The 23,867-nt window shown below is 45.4% G+C and overlaps 1 protein-coding gene across 5 annotated transcripts in view; it reads left to right on the forward strand.

Annotated features, from left to right (window-relative positions):
* The window catches only part of adgrl1a (adhesion G protein-coupled receptor L1a), a 332,245-nt gene that overhangs the window by 102,836 nt on the left and 205,542 nt on the right, over window positions 1-23,867 (forward strand). For 3 of the 5 annotated variants that reach the window (XM_028823930.2, XM_051920527.1, XM_051920526.1), the window contains exon 1: window positions 14,567-14,735. The exons of 1 other annotated variant lie outside the window; for it this stretch is intronic. In XM_028823930.2, the coding sequence (XP_028679763.2) occupies window positions 14,582-14,735 (154 nt within the window). In that variant the 5' untranslated portion in view covers window positions 14,567-14,581. Of the gene's footprint in view, window positions 1-14,236; window positions 14,426-14,566; window positions 14,736-23,867 lie in introns of those variants that run through there. One more of the 5 variants, XM_051920529.1, reaches the window with a different exon arrangement.

The raw sequence follows: 23,867 nt of genomic DNA on the forward strand, positions 1-23,867 counted from the left end.
AATCTTGCCTACTACACCATCTATCTATCTATCATATAGTGCATTCTTTCTGTCTTATAGATCTATCTATCTAATCCTGCCAACTACGCTATCTATCTATCTATCTATCTATCTATCTATCTATCTATCTATCTATCTATCTATCTATCTATCTATCTATCTATCTATCTATCTATCTATCTATCTTACGATTCATAAGTTTGTGCTGTGTGCTTTTTACCCAAAACCCACTGGGCTCCTGTTGTCCGGTGGTCCGGACTTTATGCAGTACGTTGGCACTTCTGAGGAGAGTGATCTTCTGCACTTGGGCTCCTGTCGCTTCACCCTGCCGTTCACATCGAGATGTTGCTGGAGGCCTAGTTGAGCGGCTCCAAGTTCTCTGGACTGCTCATCACGTCAGCCTTTGTGTTCCCCACACACCACGTCTCGATCTCGAGGTCTTTGTATTTTCTGAGTTTGTCTTTCTCTTTGACGTTTGTGTCGTCTCGATGACAGACCTCGCCCACTTGCTTCTGGCCTGAAGAATGATGTCTGCTGAGTTGGTCCAAGTGGTGTGGCTGCTGTTCACCCCCGTGGCGTACGTACCCCTCGTGTTTCCCGTCCCGATGACCAGGCACTGGGAGGCGGAGCTTAAGGAGGACCGAGTGGGGCAGGCAGCTCGCTATCTAGCAGTCAGGCAGTGTGGTGTAACATTTAAGACTTTGGCCTTCAGACCCTGAGGTTGTGGGTTCAGATCCCACTGCTGACACCACCGTGTGACCCTAAGCAAGTCGCTTCACCTGCCTGGGCTCCGATTGGAAGAACAAAAGATGTGGAACCGGCTGTATCTCAAATGCTGTAAGTCGACTTGGATGAAGATGTCAGCCAAGTAATTAGGTAGATAAATAAAATGAACTGAGCTCTAAGGGACAAGAAGGGGGCAGGATAGAGGAGTTCAACTTGGAAGGGACCTGAAGGGGACATAAGAGATTAATTGCCATTTTACGTCCCCCTAACTCTCTGCTGTCCCTTTTTCCACATTTAATAATGGAAGGTTCCAGAAGGGAGCAATAAGAAGCAGTTAGGGGAAGAAAGTGGCCACAAGGGGGCAGCATTCAGTAGTCAGAAGAACCCCATGCCAGAGGGAGCAGTAAGAGGTTTGTAGAGGTGCAAGTGTCCAGAAGGGGGCAGTAAGGAGTAATTAGAGGAATGAGGGGCCAACAGGGGATATGAGGGACCCGACTGCTCTCTGCTGCCCTCTTCTGGTGCAGTTCAAGATGGAAGGGACTGGTGAAAGGGGGCAGTGGGTGCTGGTGGGGGTGAGCAATAATGAGAGGGAAAATGGAGCACAGATTGGAGATAACGGGGGCCACAGCAGGGTCTTATGGAGTATTTGTGAGCAGAGGATGGTGGTCTGTTAAGGGTGGGAGGCACCGTAATGCACAGGTAGCACACAGTGATGGGCTGTCGAGGGGGCAGTGGGGTGGTTAGGACTGTCACCGGGCAGGGTGGTAGGGCTAGTGGTGGTCCATCAAGGTCAGTCCTTGAAGCCCCTCCGATGGAGTCTCCCTTCTTTGTATTGACTGTGCAGACGCTTGTGTGTCATACAAATAGTCTGAGAAATAGTGAAAGCGAGCAGACAAGAGCAGAAGGCGCCCGAGAGGAGAGTGGGCGTGGAGGACAGGAGGGGGGGGGCGCCATGCAAATGAAAGCTCCCTTAGATTCGCCTGCTCACATTCAGCTCGTTGACGGTCCAACACTGAAATCCTCATCCAAAGCGAAAAGACGCAAGCGGCTGCTCACGGCGAACAGAAGCTCGTCCCACGAGTTCTAAGTGGATGCAAGCGGCGGCTGCCAACAGAAGACGGCGTGGGAGGCGAGGGGCGAAGCGCCATTGAGAAAGAGAAGACATGGGAGGGAGGAGTAAAGGGGTGCGGGTTGTTTGCCAGGCAGCTCATTGAGAACAAGATGGAAAAGCGGGGAGGAGGGAATCACGATGTGATGAAGGAGCGCATGTCTTCATCACCTGAGGCTGTTTTATATAGCGCCTTTCTGTGCTGAGCCCCACTCATAACGCGTGTTGTGAATGCTTCAGTGTGGGACGCTGTTGCTATACGTGTGGCTCGGTGAGGGTTAAACTGGCAGTGCCCTCTGAGGGCTGATTCAGCTACCCTGTGAGTCTATATAGCGCCTTTCCTCCGGTCACTGAACAAGCTCATTACAAACAGTCAACACTTGAGACGCGCAGCAGGTGGACTGAGCCAGCTGCCCTGTGAGGCTCCTGTGATGAGCAGAGCGCAATTACTGAGGCGCCACTCTGGGCAGGCACTTGAGCGGCAGTAGGGGGCAGTGTACTAGTGACCTGCCGCTTTACAGCCCTGGGCTTCCAGGGGTCTTCACTGACATCCCAAGTCAACCCTTTCCTTGGTATGGACTGTCACCAAGTGATTCTTCCAGAACTTTCACAAACGACTCTATAAGTAATAAGGCACTACCACTGGGGGCAGCACTTACATCAATACATGAATAATAAACTACCACTAGGGGGCAGCACTTGAAGAATAAGGCAGTACCATCAGGGGGCAGCACTTGCACATTCTCCATGATAATAAACTACCACCGGGGGCAGCACTTGCATGTTCTCCATGAATAAGGCACTACCAGCAGGAGGCAGCACTTGAAGAATAAGGCACTACCAGCAGGGGGCAGCACTTACATCGATACATGAATAATAAACTACCATCAGGGGGCAGCACTTGCACGTTCTCCATGAATAAGGCACTACCAGCAGGGGGCAGCACTTGATGACACCATTATTCAAGGGGATTGTCAACATTTGAGACACAATTGGTTCCATTTCATTTGTTTTTCCAGTTGGGTCCCAAGCAGGTGAAGTGACTTGCTGAGTGTCACACAGCATCACTGGTGGGATTTGAACCCACAGCCTCATAGTTTGACGTCCCAAGCCTTAACCACTACTCCACACTGCCTGCTTAGTTGAGCTGCTCGCTGGTGGTGCTTTGTTATAGTCCCTACCACCAGGGGGCAGCGCTTGCACATCTGCAGAGAAGGCCAGAAGCCACCCGCAGTAGACCACGGACGTCCCCAAGGTCCCCAAAGTCCTCGTGCACTTGTTTGCCTTGTCATTTCTTCACAACTAAACCCCAAGGAGCGTCCAGGCTTATCTTCTCCTGAAAGCCTAATCTTCCTGGATATGGAGACACCATCAATATAAGGCTGATCCTGGTCCCAGCGGCTTGGGGGGGGGGCTTGAGGGGGCGGATCAAGTGACTCCAGGCAGGATTGAAGCGGTGGCCTGTGATGCTGTAGATTTCACCGGGGTTGCCATGACAATCAGATGTTGCCCATGGAGGGCTTAACCCCTTTAGCTTTGTGTCACTCAGGCGGGGGGTTGGTTTGACCTTCTATCAAAAGCGGCCCCCGCCAGCAGCTTTCGGCATCCGGCTTTCAATTTAATAAACAGAGCCGTGATTGTGACAATCTGGAAGGTATTCAGAGCAATCTGTTGGCTAAACACGAGCCCTTTCATGCAGTCAAGCTGAACATGGCCCGCCGTCATCGTTCTGAAACGGTGGTGAATGCCAACTGTGGCTGGCAGGTTGCACTCACCTCCCCACAACTGGCATGACACCTGTGGAAAAGTCCAACAGACGAGGCTCTTTGGTGAGGTCCTGATGACGGATTGAAGCCCCCAGCTGTTGAGTGCATGTGGTGCAGTCCAGGTGTTCAGGGCCAGGCTTTGGCTCGATGCTCTCTGATGTCACCTCTCATTGGCGTGGGCACCATATACAAACCCTTTTTTGGTCATTGGCAATGGCCAGTTGGTCTGTGAAAAGATTAAAACGTGCCACTGCAAGTCCATGCCAAGGTTGAGTCAGGCTTTATCTTCTCTTAAAATAATGTGCCCTTTGTGCCCTGGCCAACAGGGGGCAGCACCCTTTACCTGGGCAGGTGAGAAAGGACAACATTAGAGATGGCCGTCCAGAGGCGCCTCCATTGGAAAAGGCGCTTTAAAAACAAAAGGACGGCGGCTGTAATCAAAACTGCGGGTGCAAACTCCTTGAAATGAGGACTCTCGGCGGGTGGAGCAGCCCGTGTGTGTAAAGAAGTGTCGGCAGAGTTCACGGTAAAAAGGCGCACATATTACACTCCTAAAATAGTTTGATTGACAGCTGGACAGACTCCTCGATTGATTAATCAAATAAATGTGTTTGCCATGTTGAACTCGGATGTTCACAGCACTTTATCTTCTGAGGCCAGTGCTTCCTCTTCGTACTCATTGTACCGGACTTCAATACAGTGAAGGTGGGGTCCTGGGGGTCCCGTATGGTGTGAAGGGCCAGCATGGAGACTGCGGGTCTCCGATAAAGCGATCTGCACTTTCATGGCTGATGTGCTTGACGACTCGAAAGGCCGGCCGTCTTGTCGGGTGCCCGCCGGACTCAAGTCGAGGAGTCAAAAATAAAGAAGCCGACCCCAGCGCTGGGACCCCTGCTCGAGCGGACCGAGCATTCGGTCATTTGTGTGTCTTAGTTATTGGCACCGCACAGCTGAGGACAATTAGCGGCTTGGAACGTGGCCATCTATCAAAAAAGGAAGCAAATTATGCATTCAAATGAAGTTCATAAATAACAAATAAAACGGAAATATCAGAAATAACAGGCAACAGCTGGCCTAGGAAATGTGCGTGAAATAAAAATGAAATAAAATGTAGATATTAATTTTGAAATAGTTGGTGAGATAGATATTAATTGTGGTATAGTTGGCAGGATAGACTGTATTTGGTATAGTTGGCAGGATCAGATAAATGGATAGATATTAATTTTGGCATAGCTGGCAGGATGGAGGGATAGAAGATAGATAGATAGAAAGATAGATATTAATTTTGGCATAGTTGGCAGGATGGAGGGATAGATAGACAGATATTAATTTTGGTATAGTTGGCAGGATGGAGGGATAGAAGATAGATAGAAAGATAGATATTAATTTTGGTATAGTTGGCAGGATGGAGGGATAGAAGATAGATAGATAGAAAGATAGATATTAATTTTGGCATAGTTGGCAGGATGGAGGGATAGATAGACAGATATTAATTTTGGTATAGTTGGCAGGATGGAGGGATAGAAGATAGATATTAATTTTGGTATAGTTGGCAGGATGGAGGGATAGAAGATAGATAGAAAGATATTAATTTTGGTATAGTTGGCAGGATGGAGGGATAGAAGATAGATATTAATTTTGGTATAGTTGGCAGGATGGAGGGATAGATAGATAGACAGATATTAATTTTGGCATAGTTGGCAGGATGGAGGGATAGAAGATAGATAGAAAGATAGATATTAATTTTGGCATAGTTGGCAGGATGGAGGGATAGATAGACAGATATTAATTTTGGTTTAGTTGGCAGGATGGAGGGATAGATAGATAGATAGAAAGATAGATATTAATTTTGGTATAGTTGGCAGGATGGAGGGATAGATAGACAGATAGATATTAATTTTGGCATAGTTGGCAGGATGGAGGGATAGAAGATAGATAGAAAGATAGATATTAATTTTGGCATAGTTGGCAGGATGGAGGGATAGATAGACAGATATTAATTTTGGTTTAGTTGCCAGGATGGAGGGATAGAAGATAGATAGAAAGATAGATATTAATTTTGGCATAGTTGGCAGGATGGAGGGATAGACAGATATTAATTTTGGTTTAGTTGGCAGGATGGAGGGATAGATAGATAGATAGATATTAATTTTGGCATAGTTGGCAGGATGGAGGGATAGAAGATAGATAGAAAGATAGATATTAATTTTGGCATAGTTGGCAGGATGGAGGGATAGATAGACAGATATTAATTTTGGTTTAGTTGGCAGGATGGAGGGATAGAAGATAGATAGAAAGATAGATATTAATTTTGGCATAGTTGGCAGGATGGAGGGATAGACAGATATTAATTTTGGTTTAGTTGGCAGGATGGAGGGATGGATAGATAGATAGATAGATAGATATTAATTTTGGTATATTTGGCAGGATGGAGGGATAGATAGACAGATAGATATTAATTTTGGTATAGTTGGCAGGATGGAGGGATAGACAGATATTAATTTTGGTTTAGTTGGCAGGATGGAGGGATAGATAGATAGATAGATATTAATTTTGGTATAGTTGGCAGGATGGAGGGATAGACAGATATTAATTTTGGTTTAGTTGGCAGGATGGAGGGATAGATAGACAGATAGATATTAATTTTGGTATAGTTGGCAGGATGGAGGGATAGACAGATATTAATTTTGGTTTAGTTGGCAGGATGGAGGGATAGACGATAGAAAGATAGATATTAATTTTGGCATAGTTGGCAGGATGAAGGGATAGATAGACAGATATTAATTTTGGTATAGTTGGCAGGATGGAGGGATAGATAGATAGATAGATATTAATTTTGGCATAGTTGGCAGGATGGAGGGATAGAAGATAGATAGAAAGATAGATATTAATTTTGGCATAGTTGGCAGGATGGAGGGATAGATAGACAGATATTAATTTTGGTTTAGTTGGCAGGATGGAGGGATAGACAGATATTAATTTTGGTTTAGTTGGCAGGATGGAGGGATAGATAGATAGATAGATAGATATTAATTTTGGTATAGTTGGCAGGATGGAGGGATAGAAGATAGAAAGATAGATATTAATTTTGGCATAGTTGGCAGGATGGAGGGATAGATAGACAGATATTAATTTTGGTATAGTTGGCAGGATGGAGGGATAGATAGATAGATATTAATTTTGGCATAGTTGGCAGGATGGAGGGATAGAAGATAGATAGAAAGATAGATATTAATTTTGGCATAGTTGGCAGGATGGAGGGATAGATAGACAGATATTAATTTTGGTTTAGTTGGCAGGATGGAGGGATAGAAGATAGATAGAAAGATAGATATTAATTTTGGCATAGTTGGCAGGATGGAGGGATAGACAGATATTAATTTTGGTTTAGTTGGCAGGATGGAGGGATAGATAGATAGATAGATAGATAGATAGATAGATAGATAGATATTAATTTTGGCATAGTTGGCAGGATGGAGGGATAGAAGATAGATAGAAAGATAGATATTAATTTTGGCATAGTTGGCAGAATGGAGGGATAGATAGACAGATATTAATTTTGGTTTAGTTGGCAGGATGGAGGGATAGAAGATAGATAGAAAGATAGATATTAATTTTGGCATAGTTGGCAGGATGGAGGGATAGATAGATAGATATTAATTTTGGTTTAGTTGGTAGGATGGAGGGATAGAAGATAGATAGAAAGATAGATATTAATTTTGGCATAGTTGGCAGGATGGAGGGATAGATAGACAGATATTAATTTTGGTATAGTTGGCAGGATGGAGGGATAGAAGATAGATAGAAAGATAGATATTAATTTTGGTATAGTTGGCAGGATGGAGGGATAGAAGATAGATAGAAAGATATTAATTTTGGTATAGTTGGCAGGATGGAGGGATAGAAGATAGATAGAAAGATAGATATTAATTTTGGCATAGTTGGCAGGATGGAGGGATAGATAGACAGATATTAATTTTGGTTTAGTTGGCAGGATGGAGGGATAGATAGATAGATAGAAAGATAGATATTAATTTTGGTATAGTTGGCAGGATGGAGGGATAGATAGATATTAATTTTGGTATATTTGGCAGGATGGAGGGATAGATAGACAGATAGATATTAATTTTGGCATAGTTGGCAGGATGGAGGGATAGAAGATAGATAGAAAGATAGATATTAATTTTGGCATAGTTGGCAGGATGGAGGGATAGATAGACAGATATTAATTTTGGTTTAGTTTGCAGGATGGAGGGATAGATAGAAAGATAGATATTAATTTTGGTATAGTTGGCAGGATGGAGGGATAGATAGATAGATAGATATTAATTTTGGCATAGTTGGCAGGATGGAGGGATAGATAGACAGATATTAATTTTGGTTTAGTTGGCAGGATGGAGGGATAGAAGATAGAAAGATAGATATTAATTTTGGCATAGTTGGCAGGATGGAGGGATAGATAGACAGATATTAATTTTGGTATAGTTGGCAGGATGGAGGGATAGAAGATAGAAAGATAGATATTAATTTTGGCTTAGTTGGCAGGATGGAGGGATAGATAGACAGATATTAATTTTGGTATAGTTGGCAGGATGGAGGGATAGAAGATAGATAGAAAGATAGATATTAATTTTGGCATAGTTGGCAGGATGGAGGGATAGAAGATAGATAGAAAGATAGATATTAATTTTGGCATAGTTGGCAGGATGGAGGGATAGATAGACAGATATTAATTTTGGTTTAGTTGGCAGGATGGAGGGATAGACAGATATTAATTTTGGTTTAGTTGGCAGGATGGAGGGATATATAGACAGATAGATATTAATTTTGGTATAGTTGGCAGGATGGAGGGATAGACAGATATTAATTTTGGTTTAGTTGGCAGGATGAAGGGATAGATAGATAGATAGATAGATAGATAGATAGATATTAATTTTGGTATAGTTGGCAGGATGGAGGGATAGAAGATAGAAAGATAGATATTAATTTTGGCATAGTTGGCAGGATGCAGGGATAGATAGACAGATATTAATTTTGGTATAGTTGGCAGGATGGAGGGATAGATAGATAGATATTAATTTTGGCATAGTTGGCAGGATGGAGGGATAGAAGATAGATATTAATTTTGGCATAGTTGGCAGGATGGAGGGATAGATAGACAGATATTAATTTTGGTTTACTTGGCAGGATGGAGGGATAGAAGATAGATAGAAAGATAGATATTAATTTTGGCATAGTTGGCAGGATGGAGGGATAGACAGATATTAATTTTGGTTTAGTTGGCAGGATGGAGGGATAGATAGATAGATAGATAGATAGATAGATAGATAGATAGATAGATAGATAGATATTAATTTTGGCATAGTTGGCAGGATGGAGGGATAGAAGATAGATAGAAAGATAGATATTAATTTTGGCATAGTTGGCAGAATGGAGGGATAGATAGACAGATATTAATTTTGGTTTAGTTGGCAGGATGGAGGGATAGAAGATAGATAGAAAGATAGATATTAATTTTGGCATAGTTGGCAGGATGGAGGGATAGATAGATAGATATTAATTTTGGTTTAGTTGGCAGGATGGAGGGATAGAAGATAGATAGAAAGATAGATATTAATTTTGGCATAGTTGGCAGGATGGAGGGATAGATAGACAGATATTAATTTTGGTATAGGTGGCAGGATGGAGGGATAGAAGATAGATAGAAAGATAGATATTAATTTTGGTATAGTTGGCAGGATGGAGGGATAGATAGATAGATAGATAGATAGATATTAATTTTGGTATATTTGGCAGGATGGAGGGATAGATAGACAGATAGATATTAATTTTGGCATAGTTGGCAGGATGGTGGGATAGAAGATAGATAGAAAGATAGATATTAATTTTGGCATAGTTGGCAGGATGGAGGGATAGATAGACAGATATTAATTTTGGTTTAGTTGGCAGGATGGAGGGATAGATAGATAGATAGATAGATAGATAGATAGATAGATAGAAAGATAGATATTAATTTTGGTATAGTTGGCAGGATGGAGGGATAGATAGATAGATAGATAGATATTAATTTTGGCATAGTTGGCAGGATGGAGGGATAGAAGATAGATAGAAAGATAGATATTAATTTTGGCATAGTTGGCAGGATGGAGGGATAGATAGACAGATATTAATTTTTGTTTAGTTGGCAGGATGGAGGGATAGAAGATAGATAGAAAGATAGATATTAATTTTGGCATAGTTGGCAGGATGGAGGGATAGACAGATATTAATTTTGGTTTAGTTGGCAGGATGGAGGGATAGATAGATAGATAGATATTAATTTTGGTATATTTGGCAGGATGGAGGGATAGATAGACAGATAGATATTAATTTTTTTATAGTTGGCAGGATGGAGGGATAGACAGATATTAATTTTGGTTTAGTTGGCAGGATGGAGGGATAGATAGATAGATAGATATTAATTTTGGTATAGTTGGCAGGATGGAGGGATAGACAGATATTAATTTTGGTTTAGTTGGCAGGATGGAGGGATAGATAGACAGATAGATATTAATTCTGGTATAGTTGGCAGGATGGAGGGATAGACAGATATTAATTTTGGTTTAGTTGGCAGGATGGAGGGATAGATAGATAGATAGATAGATATTAATTTTGGTATAGTTGGCAGGATGGAGGGATAGAAGATAGAAAGATAGATATTAATTTTGGCATAGTTGGCAGGATGGAGGGATAGATAGACAGATATTAGTTTTGGTATAGTTGGCAGGATGGAGGGATAGAAGATAGATAGATAGATATTAATTTTGGTTTAGTTGGCAGGATGGAGGGATAGAAGATAGAAAGATAGATATTAATTTTGGCATAGTTGGCAGGATGAATAGATGGATGGATAGGTAGATAGATAGATAGATTTTAATGTTGGTATAGTTGGCGGGATAGATAGATAGATAGATAGATCAATAGTCAGACACTCTATAATAGACGCACTCCTGTATACTTCGACTGATGATAGTTATTTTATTTTAGTAGGATTCTGAGACAGTTATAATGTAGTTACACAGATAGAGATTTAAAGAAGAGTGTAAATAATGAAAGACTTGAGATGTGCACACACACAGACACACACACGACATGCAGTGACACTTGGTGACACAGAGGGAGTGAAAGTGCTTTATTATTCCATATACCTGTAGACAGACAGACAGCCAGCCAAGCAGACTTGACCCGGATGGCACTGTACTGTATACAGTAATGGACAGAGAGACATGTAAGGCACTATGTGCTGAATGGACAGATACGAGGGACACTCTGTTACAGACACTTTATAATCTATAGGTGGACAGACACTTACAGAGAAGTGCGCACATATGTGATGAGAGGCGCTATATTCCACAGCAGCAGCTATCATTTGACTTTTATGCCCCCCCCCCATCCTTCCTGCCTCTCCAGCTGATCGATTTCCATAATGTCTGCTGCCTTAACCCCCCCCCCTCCACCTCCTCCCCCACCATGTTGTCATTTCCGAGAAGGCAAATCAGCTGGTATTACAACCCCCCGCACCCCCCCCCCCCTTACATACACACACACAGATCCATGAAATCAATGGCGCTCATCGCAGGCCCACCAGATGGATGTCAGTCCGCCGGCCGTTTCCTGCGCCCGCTCCTCGCTTGTGTCTCACATTCTGCTTGGCCAGCGGCCTTCGTCAGGTCCGGCGGAGGGGGTGGACCGTAACCTTCGCCGGTGACCAGCATTGCTCTGACTTTTAAATCAAGGCAGCTTGAGGTCCGTCACCATTCTGCCCATTTCCCTTTCTTAATATTTAAAGAATGAAGCCTTCAGGTGACGAGCCGACTTCATTTTTCACGCGACCAAGTAAAATCCTAAAAGGAGCCGGTGAGCAGAACAGGCCATTTATGGATATCCAGTGGCGCTCCAAAAGTGCTTGGCACTTTTAATATACAGTACCACATCCTGATGCCGTGGAGGGCTGTCTCTCTGCCAGGTGCCCCCCTATGAAGGCACATGAAGCCCACCTCACTGAGCAGGGGTGTTGTTGCTCTCATCAGGGGGCTGCCAGACCCTACTGAAGCCTAGCAGGTGACAGCATTTCAATCAGTGATGCCACCTTGGATCGATGTGTGGACAGAACGTAATGGCGACCGGGCATGGAGGTCAGTCCTTGTCCTCCCACTGGTCTGCTCGCAGATTGATGGTGGAAAGTGAGAAGACGTCACTGATCACGTGTGTCACCTCAGGTCTGGGAAAGCCATCTGGGAGTAGCAAAGCATCAGTCGGGGGGGGGGGGGTGTCAGCAGAACTAAATAGTTCATTAACAGTTCATTCTAAACAAAACTGGGCCTTTAGCCCACATGGAGTGCTGTCTACGAGGAAGAGCTGAGAGTTACAAGTGATACACATCAGAACACAGCCACTGCGCTATATAGCGCCTTTTGAAACAATACTTAGAATGGTACCGGTGGATATCGTGCTTTCATTGAGCCTGCGATGGCTACGTAATCGTTGGCCTTACCGGAGGCACTTTGGACTCTAAACCCTGAGGCTGTGGGTGGAAATCCCACTTCTGACACCACTGTGTGCCCACGAGCAAGTCACTTCACCTGTCTGGGTTCCAGACACACAAGAAATGCACCCGGCTGGACCTCCGATGTAAGTCACTTTGGAAACGGACCCCAGCCAAAGAGGTGAATATAATTACAGTTTGTCAAAATGGACCTGCAGTGGCGCGAACACCCTGTGTGTCTGCCGTTCTCACCGCTCGCTCGTTCTGAGCCCCTCACAGTTCAGTCTTCTAGTGCCTTTCACAGCACCGTCATTGCAATTCTTGTCTTTAGAATCACGTAGCGCCTTTTACAGACCAACTTCATCCACTGCCCTTGACTCTCGTGCCAGTCTCTTCATGTTTCCAGGGGCAACCACCTTGTGCCACTTTACCAAGCAATCGCGTTATTAATGAAACAGCCCTCCTCTAATGCATATAGCGCCTTACCGCAGCGTCAGGAATCACGTACTGAGGGAGCAGTCGTACGGAGGTCTGCATGTGGACCCCCTCTCCTGATGTGCCCTCACAGATCTTAGGTTCGGTTGCTTGTCCTGAGGAGTTACAAAGGGTTAATCAGCAAAATGTCACAGCTTATACTGTCACAGGGCGATGATGATGATGATGATGAACATTCACAAACCCGTTTCTTGAGACCTATGTGGTGGGGCTGCAGCCGATCCCACGCTCTATACGATTCTTCATTTTCTTACAAATTCTGAAATTCACCTCATGAGACTCAAGGTCGGGGGCCGCAGCCTGACACAGCAGCAAACCCTGATGACGCTGATGAAGATGAAGATGGGATTAACATCAGGCTGCCAAACCCATTTCGCCCACTTCTAATTATGATGACGATTTACATAAATGTTTCAAATGGTGTTCCCTGCGCCCATCCCAAGCACTTTTGAACACAGTTCTTCTTTTTCTTATTCTAAGCAACAAAATCTTCGATCCCCCTTATCCGACTCAAGGCGGGGGGCTGCGGCCTGTCCCAGGAGTGAAAGATGCTGCTGATGGGGATATTGTTAACATCACATTTTCAAACTCGTTTTCTAAACCCACTTAATCCTGAGCAAGGGAAGCTGGAGCCCATCCCAGCAGTAAAGGGTGCTGGTGACGTTGATAAAGACCCGGATTAATGTCGCATTTCCAAACCCGTTCATCCAATTCAGAGTAAGATGATAACGACGATGATGATGAGGGCCAGTGTCCCAGAATGTTTAATTATTCGGAGTGCGCACGCCCCCCGCCCCCCCCGTGCCTCACGGTGTGACCCTCACCAAGCCCCGTTTCCTGCCCCCGATGCGTAAGTCGGCAAGCGTTTGCTTCTTATTAGAAGATCCGCTAATGGGCGTCACTCGGCTGCGATGCTCCTTCGTCTCCATAAGAGCCGCTAAAGGATGACAGACCCGTGGATTAGGCGAGGCGTTCAGTGCCTACGTGAACTGACTATCTTTACCTGGGGGTCACGGATGCCCAGGAGGCTTGGAGGGTCTCGGCCGCCGAGTGATGAAGGCACAGTGGAGCATTCAATTGTGCATTTAGGCATTGATGAGAAAGGTTGCCTCGACATCATTCCTCTCTTCAATTTGCTCCACGTTCTCTCCGCACGGATTCTTCCAGAAGCGGCGGAAAGGTCAAAGCGATCGTCGTGTCGAAAGTGTGCGGGGCTGAAGACAGCAAGCCGAAGTTAACCTGCCGGGGAGCGGGGAGCATGCGGGGAATGTGTGGCGCTCAATTAAAGTAGGTCAGCCTGACACACACTTGAGCGCTTCTGCCGCTCTTCAAACCCCCCCCGCCCCGAGACCACCCCCCGGTGCGTGAAGCGCTTTGGTCACACCGCCCCGCCGTCGCGTGTGATTTAATGAACTCGCTAGCTGGACGCGCCTGCTTCTTCATTCAGTCAGAGGGACTTCAACCAAGAGAAGCCAAATCTGAGGATTTGAATAAATGCAGAAAATGAGGCGGAGGGCAGTGACGTAAAACACGCGCACGCGCACTCACACGCATTGTAAAAGTTAGAACATGGACGAGCGCGTGCGCAGTCTCGCACTTCTATACACAGCTTTACTTTAAAAGGGTGCGAAATCCAAAAGACAAATGGCAGAACAGAAAGGTCCGACTAATGGATGTGTCCACCTACAACATGGACGAGATTCAGCGGTGGGGTAACAAGTTCCAAGTACGAAATCCACAGCCCTTCGTTGAACCCGAAGCCAGATTAGCGACTGCTGAAGCGATGCCCTGTCGGCGCAAATGCAGGTCATTTGAATCTCCTATGTTTCATTATGATGATGTCTTTGCGACTATAGCGGAATGTCAACATTTGTAAAATCGCTTTAATGGCAAGCAACGCTTGTTTATGCGTTGTTAAATTTCAGTGGTGAGAGACGTGGGTGCCGCCCATCTCCCGGTCTAATGCCAGTCGGGCTGCTACCCACGTGCCCACTTCTTTGTGTTCCGGTTGGTTTTTCCCGATATTCGTATTCCTTTTTAAACTTCCAGGGTGCCTTCAGTGATGAGTCAAAGTGGTCTGTCAAGGCCAGGGGCGCAACAAGCTGCTTTGAAGTGGGTAGGCATTCAGGTTGTCTTTTCACCCCGTAGCGATGCACCTCAGACAGCGGGGTACTTACGGCAATCCCACATATAAAGAAAAAAAATGACCGAGGGACAGTGGAGTTATTTAAGACCCCCCCCCCCCCCCCCCAACAAACACACACTGCTAAGGACCCCCATGAATGAAAGCCTATAGTCTGCTCTGACTCCTCCATTGTGATTTACCGCTGCTGGGAGAGGCTCCACGCTCCGACTGGACTTAGCGGTGTCACAAAATGCAGGAATGTCGGAAGGAATAAGCGCTGGTTTTTACTGTTTACAACTGTCAACTTCTGTGAAATAATAATATGAATTGTGGTGGCATTTCTTTTAGGCTAAACGTGTTAACTGGGATCTTTATATTTATTTAATTTTTTGATATTTCACCCGATGATTACTGGCATCAGCTTCATCTTCCTCACAACTCTGTTCTGGATAAGCGGGTTTAAATGATGGATGGACAGATGATAATTCAGTTTTCGATGTTTTTAAATGTTATCCCTGAGCTAATGTAACAATCGCCTTTTCAAAATAATTGAATTCAGTTCAGGGTCCGGCTGGGCCAAAACCATCGGGGCACCACTGGGCAGGAGAGACTCCTGAGTAGAACGGCATCCCCAGGCAACTTTGTACTTCTCATTTAGCATTAACATTGGTGGCCAGAAAACCTCACACAGACATGGGGTGGACACAGACCCCGGCTTGTTTTGGGGGGGGATAATAATAACCTGTGCCCCCATAATTGGCCTTCTTTTGAAAATGAGTTCATAAAATGGAAAGGTGAATTTTATTAGCAGTACATTCGATTGGTCCATTCAACTGTCCCTCCACTTTTTGAACTTGCCTGAACCAGCAGGTCTGTAAGTCTGGATCATTGTGGGATAAGCGGATTATCTCTGCAAAGTTGTGAAATTACCGTGGAGAACCTTATAGTTTACTGTTGCAAGCTTTCATTAGCTGGATTTTTATTTTTAACAGTAGAATTTCATTGGTTTACTTTGTCACTGAAGATTCCCTGTAGTTTGAGTACACTGAGTCAGTCCTGGGCCTGATGGCGCACTTTGCATCCCCAATCAGACAATTTCAATGCCAGCAATTGATCTGGAGGCTCAAGAGGGGGAATATCAACCTCCGCTTCATCAATGGCTGCAGTCTGTTAGCTCCATAAAAATGAAGTGAACATCACAATGAGCTGGAAGCCGGCAGGGGGCTTCGGCCACAGCAAAAAACAGTCCTCGTCCATCTCCTGGACTTTGTCATATTTTGTCCTTCTGTGTATTCAGTTGAGTTATTTCAGGAGCAGAAGGTTCGATCTATTAGATAGATATGAAAGGCATTATCTATCTGTGTAATTTTGTGATCCTGCCAACTATACTAAAATGAATTTCTATCTATCTGTCTATGTAATTTTGCGATCCTGCCGACTATACTAAAATGAATTTCTATCTATCTATGTAATTTTGCGATCCTGCCGACTATACTAAAATGAATTTCTATCTATCTGTCTATGTAATTTTGCGATCCTGCCGACTATACTAAAATGAATTTCTATCTATCTATGTAATTTTGCGATCCTGCCGACTATACTAAAATGAATTTCTATCTGTCTATGTAATTTTGCGATCCTGCCGACTATACTAAAATGAATTTCTATCTGTCTATGTAATTTTGCGATCCTGCCGACTATACTAAAATGAATTTCTATCTATCTATGTAATTTTGCGATCCTGCCGACTATACTAAAATGAATTTCTATCTATCTGTCTATGTAATTTTGCGATCCTGCCGACTATACTAAAATGAATTTCTATCTATCTATGTAATTTTGCGATCCTGCCGACTATACTAAAATGAATTTCTATCTGTCTATGTAATTTTGCGATCCTGCCGACTATACTAAAATGAATTTCTATCTGTCTATGTAATTTTGCGATCCTGCCGACTATACTAAAATGAATTTCTATCTATCTATGTAATTTTGCGATCCTGCCGACTATACTAAAATGAATTTCTATCTGTCTGTAATTTTGCGATCCTGCCGACTATACTAAAATGAATTTCTATCTATCTGTCTATGTAATTTTGTGATCCTGCCGACTATACTAAAATGAATTTCTATCTATCTGTCTATGTAATTTTGCGATCCTGCCGACTATACTAAAATGAATTTCTATCTATGTAATTTTGCGATCCTGCCGACTATACTAAAATGAATTTCTATCTATCTATCTATCTATCTATCTATCTATCTATCTATCTATCTATCTATCTATCTATCTATCTATCGTATCATATAGTGCCTTACACATCAGTGTCTGTTATGCTGTGCCTTTATCATCCTTCTATTGGGATTTGTCACATGGTGGCCAGTGGTTACTTTATTTTACTGTTAACATTCATTTTAATTTAATATTTTAGAAGTCCCCCTGCGGTGGGCTGGTGCCCTGCCCGGGTTTGTTTCCAGCCTTGTGCCCTGTGTTGGCTGGGATTGGCCCGTGACTCTGTGTTAGGTTATAGCGGGTTGGATAATAGATGGATAGATGGATTGTAGAAGTCCAGTCATTCCGACATTAACTGCGTCCTCATCTTTTTTGTTTTTGTTTGACAGATTTTTCTTAGCGCTAATTTAAGTCCTCTTACAAACGATGACAGTAAGCTCCTATCTTTTGATGCGATGTGTGACAATACCTGCTCATCTCAAGGTACAAACGCCCAAATGAGCTCTCTTGTCATTGTGACCAGTGACATTATATACCAGTAAATGGCCGGCTTGTCCTTCCTTGTAATTTCTGTACGCTCACCCGTTGCACTCGTCTCTGCTTTCCGAGGCCATGTCTACTCTGCTGTGTTCTGATTTCAGGACGGTGTTTTTAAATAAAATAGTTTTCACCCCTATGGACCGAGAACGCAGGTGATGTAGACATTTGCCAACCCTGGGCATGCAGGTGCCCTCCTTGAAGGGTTCATTACACCCGCGGCCACAGGATTTTTGACAACCTTTGGCGCACATTGGCAGCATTCAGACGGTGGAAACTGTAACTTTGATGGATTCTGTTAAGCGACACAACAGTCGCAGCTCCTCTGGTGAGGGGTGACCAATCAGGACCGAGGTGGTGTATTGAGCAGGGTGTGGTCAGGGCAGTGTGCACCAATCAGAGTGCGCTTTCAGCCCTCCACACTCCAACGCTGAGCTGGCGTTTTTGAAAGTCTGCATTTTTGGGGGTTTAAAATGTTGGGGTATTGGGGCGAGAGCCTGTTTTTAAATGACAATGTCGTAGTGTGGACATGGCCCGAGTGAGCCCTCAATTAGATTATCCCAGAAATGCCCAAATCTCATCCTTCAGTCACCAGCAATGCCAGCCATGCTGTGTTATCTGTTGGGCCAAATTGCGTTTCTTTACCGGCGGTAACTGAAGTTGGTTGGTGGTCCGTGAACATCTCGGCATTCGGCAGCAGCGGTGTGGTCGTTGATGTCCCAGCACAGTGAAGTAATTGTTATCGGCGCCAAACCCATCACTAAAGTTGGCACAGCTGGCAGTGGGGTTTTCACTCTCCTCGGGAAGGGGCATCGCCAACATTTTCAGGGCCAGCATCAGACTCGGGCAAGTTTGGTTTTCTCCCGCTAATAAAAGTTTAAAGGGTCTGTCGGCGAGACCTTGCTGGTGCAGGCGTCACATGCAGGGATTGGCACAATTTCAAGTTTCCAAGCATCGTGATGTCGACGTTCATCGTAGGCTCGATTATCCATGGGCGTGCCTTTGAAGGGTTTTAAGAGTTAAATGAATTGGTGTTAAAGGTCGCGCTGCCAGTTTAGCTCTGTACGTTTACAACTGACGGAGATTTTAATCAGAGGAGGCATCAGCCGATTATCATTTGGAAAAAACTCAAAGGCTGAGCTACTAAAGAGTGGGCATGACAAAGGTGGGCAGGCACACTGGCACTGAGCCACAGGACACGGGACCCGCTGGGTCCACAACCCACAGAAATCACAGAGGGGGCTTGTCATCCGTCTTGGGTACAAGAACGTTTGGTGACTTCCGCCTGCTGTGACAGCCGCAGTCTGTTGTTGTAAGGCTGGTGTGGCACATGCGGTGACATAAGAAGTCATAAAGGGGGCTTCTTTATCGATCCGACCTGCGAGGTCGGCTGTGATGTTGCCATGTTGGTTAACAGCTCCTGTGATTTGTACATTCCAGCTTCAAACAGACCCGGAAACTAAACGACAAAAAAGGCACAACTCTGAGGGCCAAAGGTGGCATGGGGACGTCTGCAGAGATACACCCGCTGGTCACCGCCCTTGGGGTCCGCAGGCAGCACGTCGCACTGCATCGATCTTAAGAAACTTTCACCGAGGTCCAGTGTGACGCAGGTGGCTAATGAAACGGGTCAGCAGAGCCACGGAAAAGAGTTGGAGAGCCGAGGAGAGCCATCAAGACCCCTCAGGGGTCAGTCAGGAGGAGAAGAAAGAAAAAGAGTACGAGGGCCCAAATATTTAGAACTGAGTCATTAAAGGGTCTGTTGAGGGAGGGTCGTGAGAAAGAGTCCAAAACAATCGACATACAGGAGATGGACGTGAAAGGCACTATATAATAGACAGATCTGATGGATGGACAGGCAGACGGACAGAAGGTGCCCCCCTTGTGCCCCTTGTATTTGTGCGGTGTCCCTGAGTGTATCCAATGTTATGGGGTCCCATTATGTCCCCTGTACTTTAGTCCCCAGTGCCCCACGTTCCATGGTATGTCAGGTGTGCTTTGGTCCCCCAACATCTCATGAGCTGTGGCCCACATGTGTTCCATGTCATGTGGCATCACAATGCCCCAGGTGCCCCAGTTTTTCAGGTGTACTGTGGCCCCGCAGTGTCCCATGTTTTGGGGTCCCATCGTGTGCCATGTCCCAGGTGCCCCAGTGTATCCCAAATCCTGAAACCCTGGCTTGTTCCCTGGAGTGTTGGCCCCAGTCTGCAGCGTGCCACCCTGGACCCTCTCCTTCGTTGCTGGTGGTGGCAGTGATGGTGTTGCTCGCCCACATCGCCATATTGTTGTAATTCCATTCTATGTTTTCTACATTGATCTTTTTTAACAAGAAAATGGAATTCTGCTACCTTAGGTCTTAAGTTAATGATGTATAGAGTTGAATAATTTTAATGTGACGACCAGAGCCATTTGTATTCTGTGCAGTGCCATTCAGGCTCAAGTGCCACAAATCAAAGGCCGCGGATTGAGAGGACGTGACGCCACGAGAAGGCAGGCCGCCCCACACTGCGCCATGCGTGCCCGCTAAGAGGGGGAAAAAAGAAGAAGAAGGAGCAAACGCACATTTCCGCTTTGTGTTTCGCCTCCTTTGTGTGCTTGTGAGCCTCCCAGAGTTCAGGCGTCTGCTCCTCTGCAGAATGAGGCGGAAACTCGCCGTGCTATTCCAGGAAATGTGAGGCGGCGGCGGCGGCGGCACAGGGGCTTCGTTGTTTTAGGTGTCAGCAATTCAAATGCGGTGACTAATGAAATATCACACATCCTCCTGCCAGCATGCAATCCAAACATTCCACTTTGGCACATTTTTAATAACAAATCTTTGCCTAACTACACATCCTTCATCATTTTTTATTCTGTTTTAGTTTCAGTCTTCAAATCCCAGCTCGGGATTTCTGTGAATTCCATTCTCTGCCTTTCAGAGCTCTCAAGCGGCTGACTTCGCTGTTCGCTTCTTTTTCCTCTACTGGCCTGGTGCCCAGGAAAGGTGCCACAAAGTACAGCAGCAGAGCTGACATGTGTCACAATGGGCTTTATTGGGGAAAAGGTGCTATATAAGTAAGGGGCATAAGCATCTCGGAGGGCCGTGAGAGGAAACGCATGCAGGCAACACCGGACATAGTATGTTATCCAACTTAACAGAAGCACAAGTGTCATTCCAACAGATGGCGCATCCCAAACATTTGTCACGATGTATTTTATTACTAGAGATGTTTGTGATGCGCCATCTGTTGAATGACCAATGCAATGCATATTCCTCTGTTATATGCCAATTGGTATTGGATTCATGAAAGCAGTGTTAATGTTTCTCATGTGCCATCTGTTGGAAAGACAAATGCAATGTATTTTATTATTCGATTTAATAGATGATGCACTGCATATGTCAACCCTGAGGTCTATGTTTATTATTTAGACTTCAACCCACCTTAGATGGTAGCACAGCTAGTATTATATTATATTATATTATATATTATATTATATTATATTATATTATATTATATTATATTATATTATCCATCCATCCATTTTCCAACCCGCTGAATCCGAACACAGGGTCACGGGGGTCTGCTGGAGCCAATCCCAGCCAACACAGGGCACAAGGCAGGAACCAATCCTGGGCAGGGTGCCAACCCACCGCAGGACACACACAAACACACCCACACACCAAGCACACACTAGGGCCAATTTAGAATCGCCAATCCACCTAACCTGCATGTCTTTGGACTGTGGGAGGAAACCCGCGCAGACACGGGGAGAACATGCAAACTCCACGCAGGGAGGACCTGGGAATCGAACCCAGGTCCCCAGGTTTCCTAACTGCGAGGCAGCAGCGCTACCCACTGCGCCACCGTGCCGCCCTATATTATATTATATTATATTATATTATATTATATTATATTATATTATATCCTTCACTCATGTCCTCCAAGTGGTCAAGTTTAGGCTTTGACTCCGCCCTCAACCGCTCTTTCTCATTAGCGTCTCTCTTCATGGCACCGCCCATCTGAACTGGTTGCCTAGCAACTTACAAAAGCTCAATAAAGGCCTGAGGTTTTTTGCTCTTCTATATATAAATCATTTTTTTTAATTACTTTTTTGTGTTTCTTTTGTCTTTCAAGCTGTTATTTTATTTTTTTTGTGACATCACTGTGTCATCATTTTGTGGATTTCGCCTCATTGCCATGGTTGCTTTGTTTTACGTTATGACATCCTCTTGCTGTCATATCCTCGGGGACGTATGACATGTCACCTCCAGGTGTGTATGACGTCTGACGTCATCGGTGCATTGTTGTTTAATTCACCATCCCACTATTCCTGGCTTCCAAGTTTCTGGAAGAATTACTAAAGCTTGACAGTGCGTTTTAGTTTTTCCCGTCTGCCAGGGCTTTCAGGTTTGTATTTGCTTTTGTTGTTGGGTTTGCTGTTTTTGGTACTTTTGATTTTTCTGCCTCTGAGACCTTCTTGCTTTATGTTTTTTGCTCCTTCATCTCCTGCTCCGGTCCTCAAACTTTTCTGTTTGTCCCTTCACTGTGCCATAGTGGTGGGGACGGAGTCAGTGCCAGGCTTTGTGAGGTCACTCAGCCCTGAATCTCCAGTAAAATACGTGACAATTCCCACATGCTGCCTGTAGGTGGCGCATGCCCTGTGTGCTGCAGGGAAATGGGCTGAGGCCAACTGAAGATGGGGGCGGAGCCAATGACAGGTTTTGTGAGGTCACTGGTCCCTGAATCACCAATAAAACACACACAAGGGGGACCGCCCTTTATTGAGAGGAAGAGGTCTGCCCCTTATTGCCTGTAGGTGGCATATGCCTGCGTGCCATAGAGCCCACAGCGGAGTCAATGACATGCTTTGTGAGGCCCAATATAATGCGCACATGGCGGTAGAACAGGACTGCCCCTTACTGCCTGTAGGTGGTGCGTATTTTTGTGCCACAGAGCTGCGGGTGGAGTCAATGCCAGGCTACATGAAGTCACTCAGCCCTGAATCTCCAGTAAGACCCCCATGATGGCTGAACAGGGCTGCCACCTGGTGGCCGTGGGCGGCACGTCCGTCGGTCCCCTCTGCAGCCCGTGCTCCTCGGATGTGATTTCACCCCCAGCTCGCCGTTAGCGCGCAGAGATTTGTCTCCCGCGGCGCAAGCTCTGATAATGTCAGGCTGAAAGGATGGCTCACCGCTGTGCTGCAAAGAGCCCTCCTGCTTTAAATACCTGCGGGCCCGCCATCCGTACTGCACATTGATTAGCTGCCAGACCTGCTCGCGCTTTTACATTCGCGCGCCACTCTGATTGTTTTTGGGTTTTTTCATTTATTTTCCTTGACCAGTTCAATTGATTTTTATATAGTGCTGGTCTTTGGGGGGGGGGGGGGGGGGGGTCGTCATTGTGGGTCTCAGAGTCCTGTGTCGAGTGTCCAGTGTAAGGCAGCATTGAGGAAATAAAGAAATAAGAATACGGGTGAATAAGCACGGAAATGAGCTTAAAATGAAAGGGTGGGGGGGTCTTCTGCAGAGGCCACCAGGCTGCGTCAGACCATAAAGGAGGACCACCCCAGCATGCCCAGTTGGTTATTCACACGTCAGCCACACGGGGGGGTCGGGGGGTTAGAACTGAAACTGAAGGAGGGTCTCACGTCAGTCAGCTAGCCAGTCAATTACTGGTTTAGGGGGTCCTGACTGTCACGTCTACAGAGCCTGGGGGGAACTGTGAGTAACACATGCTGAGCAACATGCAACAAAGTGCTACCCTCCGGTGGCAGGATTAGTGAAAGACGCTATAAAATCAGCTGTCGCAAGTACAGCGTGCAGTAAAAGTTTGACTTGCTTGTGCTAATCAACACGCAACATGTCGTGAGCAGTGAAAGACAGATATGAAAGGCACTATATGAAGTACAGAGTGATGCTGAGTGAGTTAGGACATTCTGACAGGTGCTGGGGTGGGCTTCACTATGAAAGGCACTATATAAACCGCAGAGTACCAACAGACACCATCCATCCATCCATTATCCAACCCACTATATCCTAACTACAGGGTCACGGGGGTCTGCTGGAGCCAATCCCAGACAACTCAGGGCGCAAGGCAGGAAACAAATCCCGGGCAGGGCGCCAGCCCACCACAGGGCACACACACTACACCCACACACCAAGCACACACTAGGGAGAATTTAGAATTGCCAATGCACCTAACCTGCATGTCTTTGGACTGTGGGAGGAAACCGGAGTGCCCGGAGGAAACCCACACAGACACGGGGAGAACATGCAAACTCCACACAGGTCCCCAGGTCTCCCAACTGCGAGGCAGCAGTGCTACCCACTGTGCCACCGTGCCGCCCCAACAGACACCGATTTATAATAAAATGAA

The sequence above is a fragment of the Erpetoichthys calabaricus genome, chromosome 17 (assembly GCF_900747795.2).
Source record: "Erpetoichthys calabaricus chromosome 17, fErpCal1.3, whole genome shotgun sequence".
Lineage (NCBI taxonomy): Eukaryota > Metazoa > Chordata > Cladistia > Polypteriformes > Polypteridae > Erpetoichthys > Erpetoichthys calabaricus.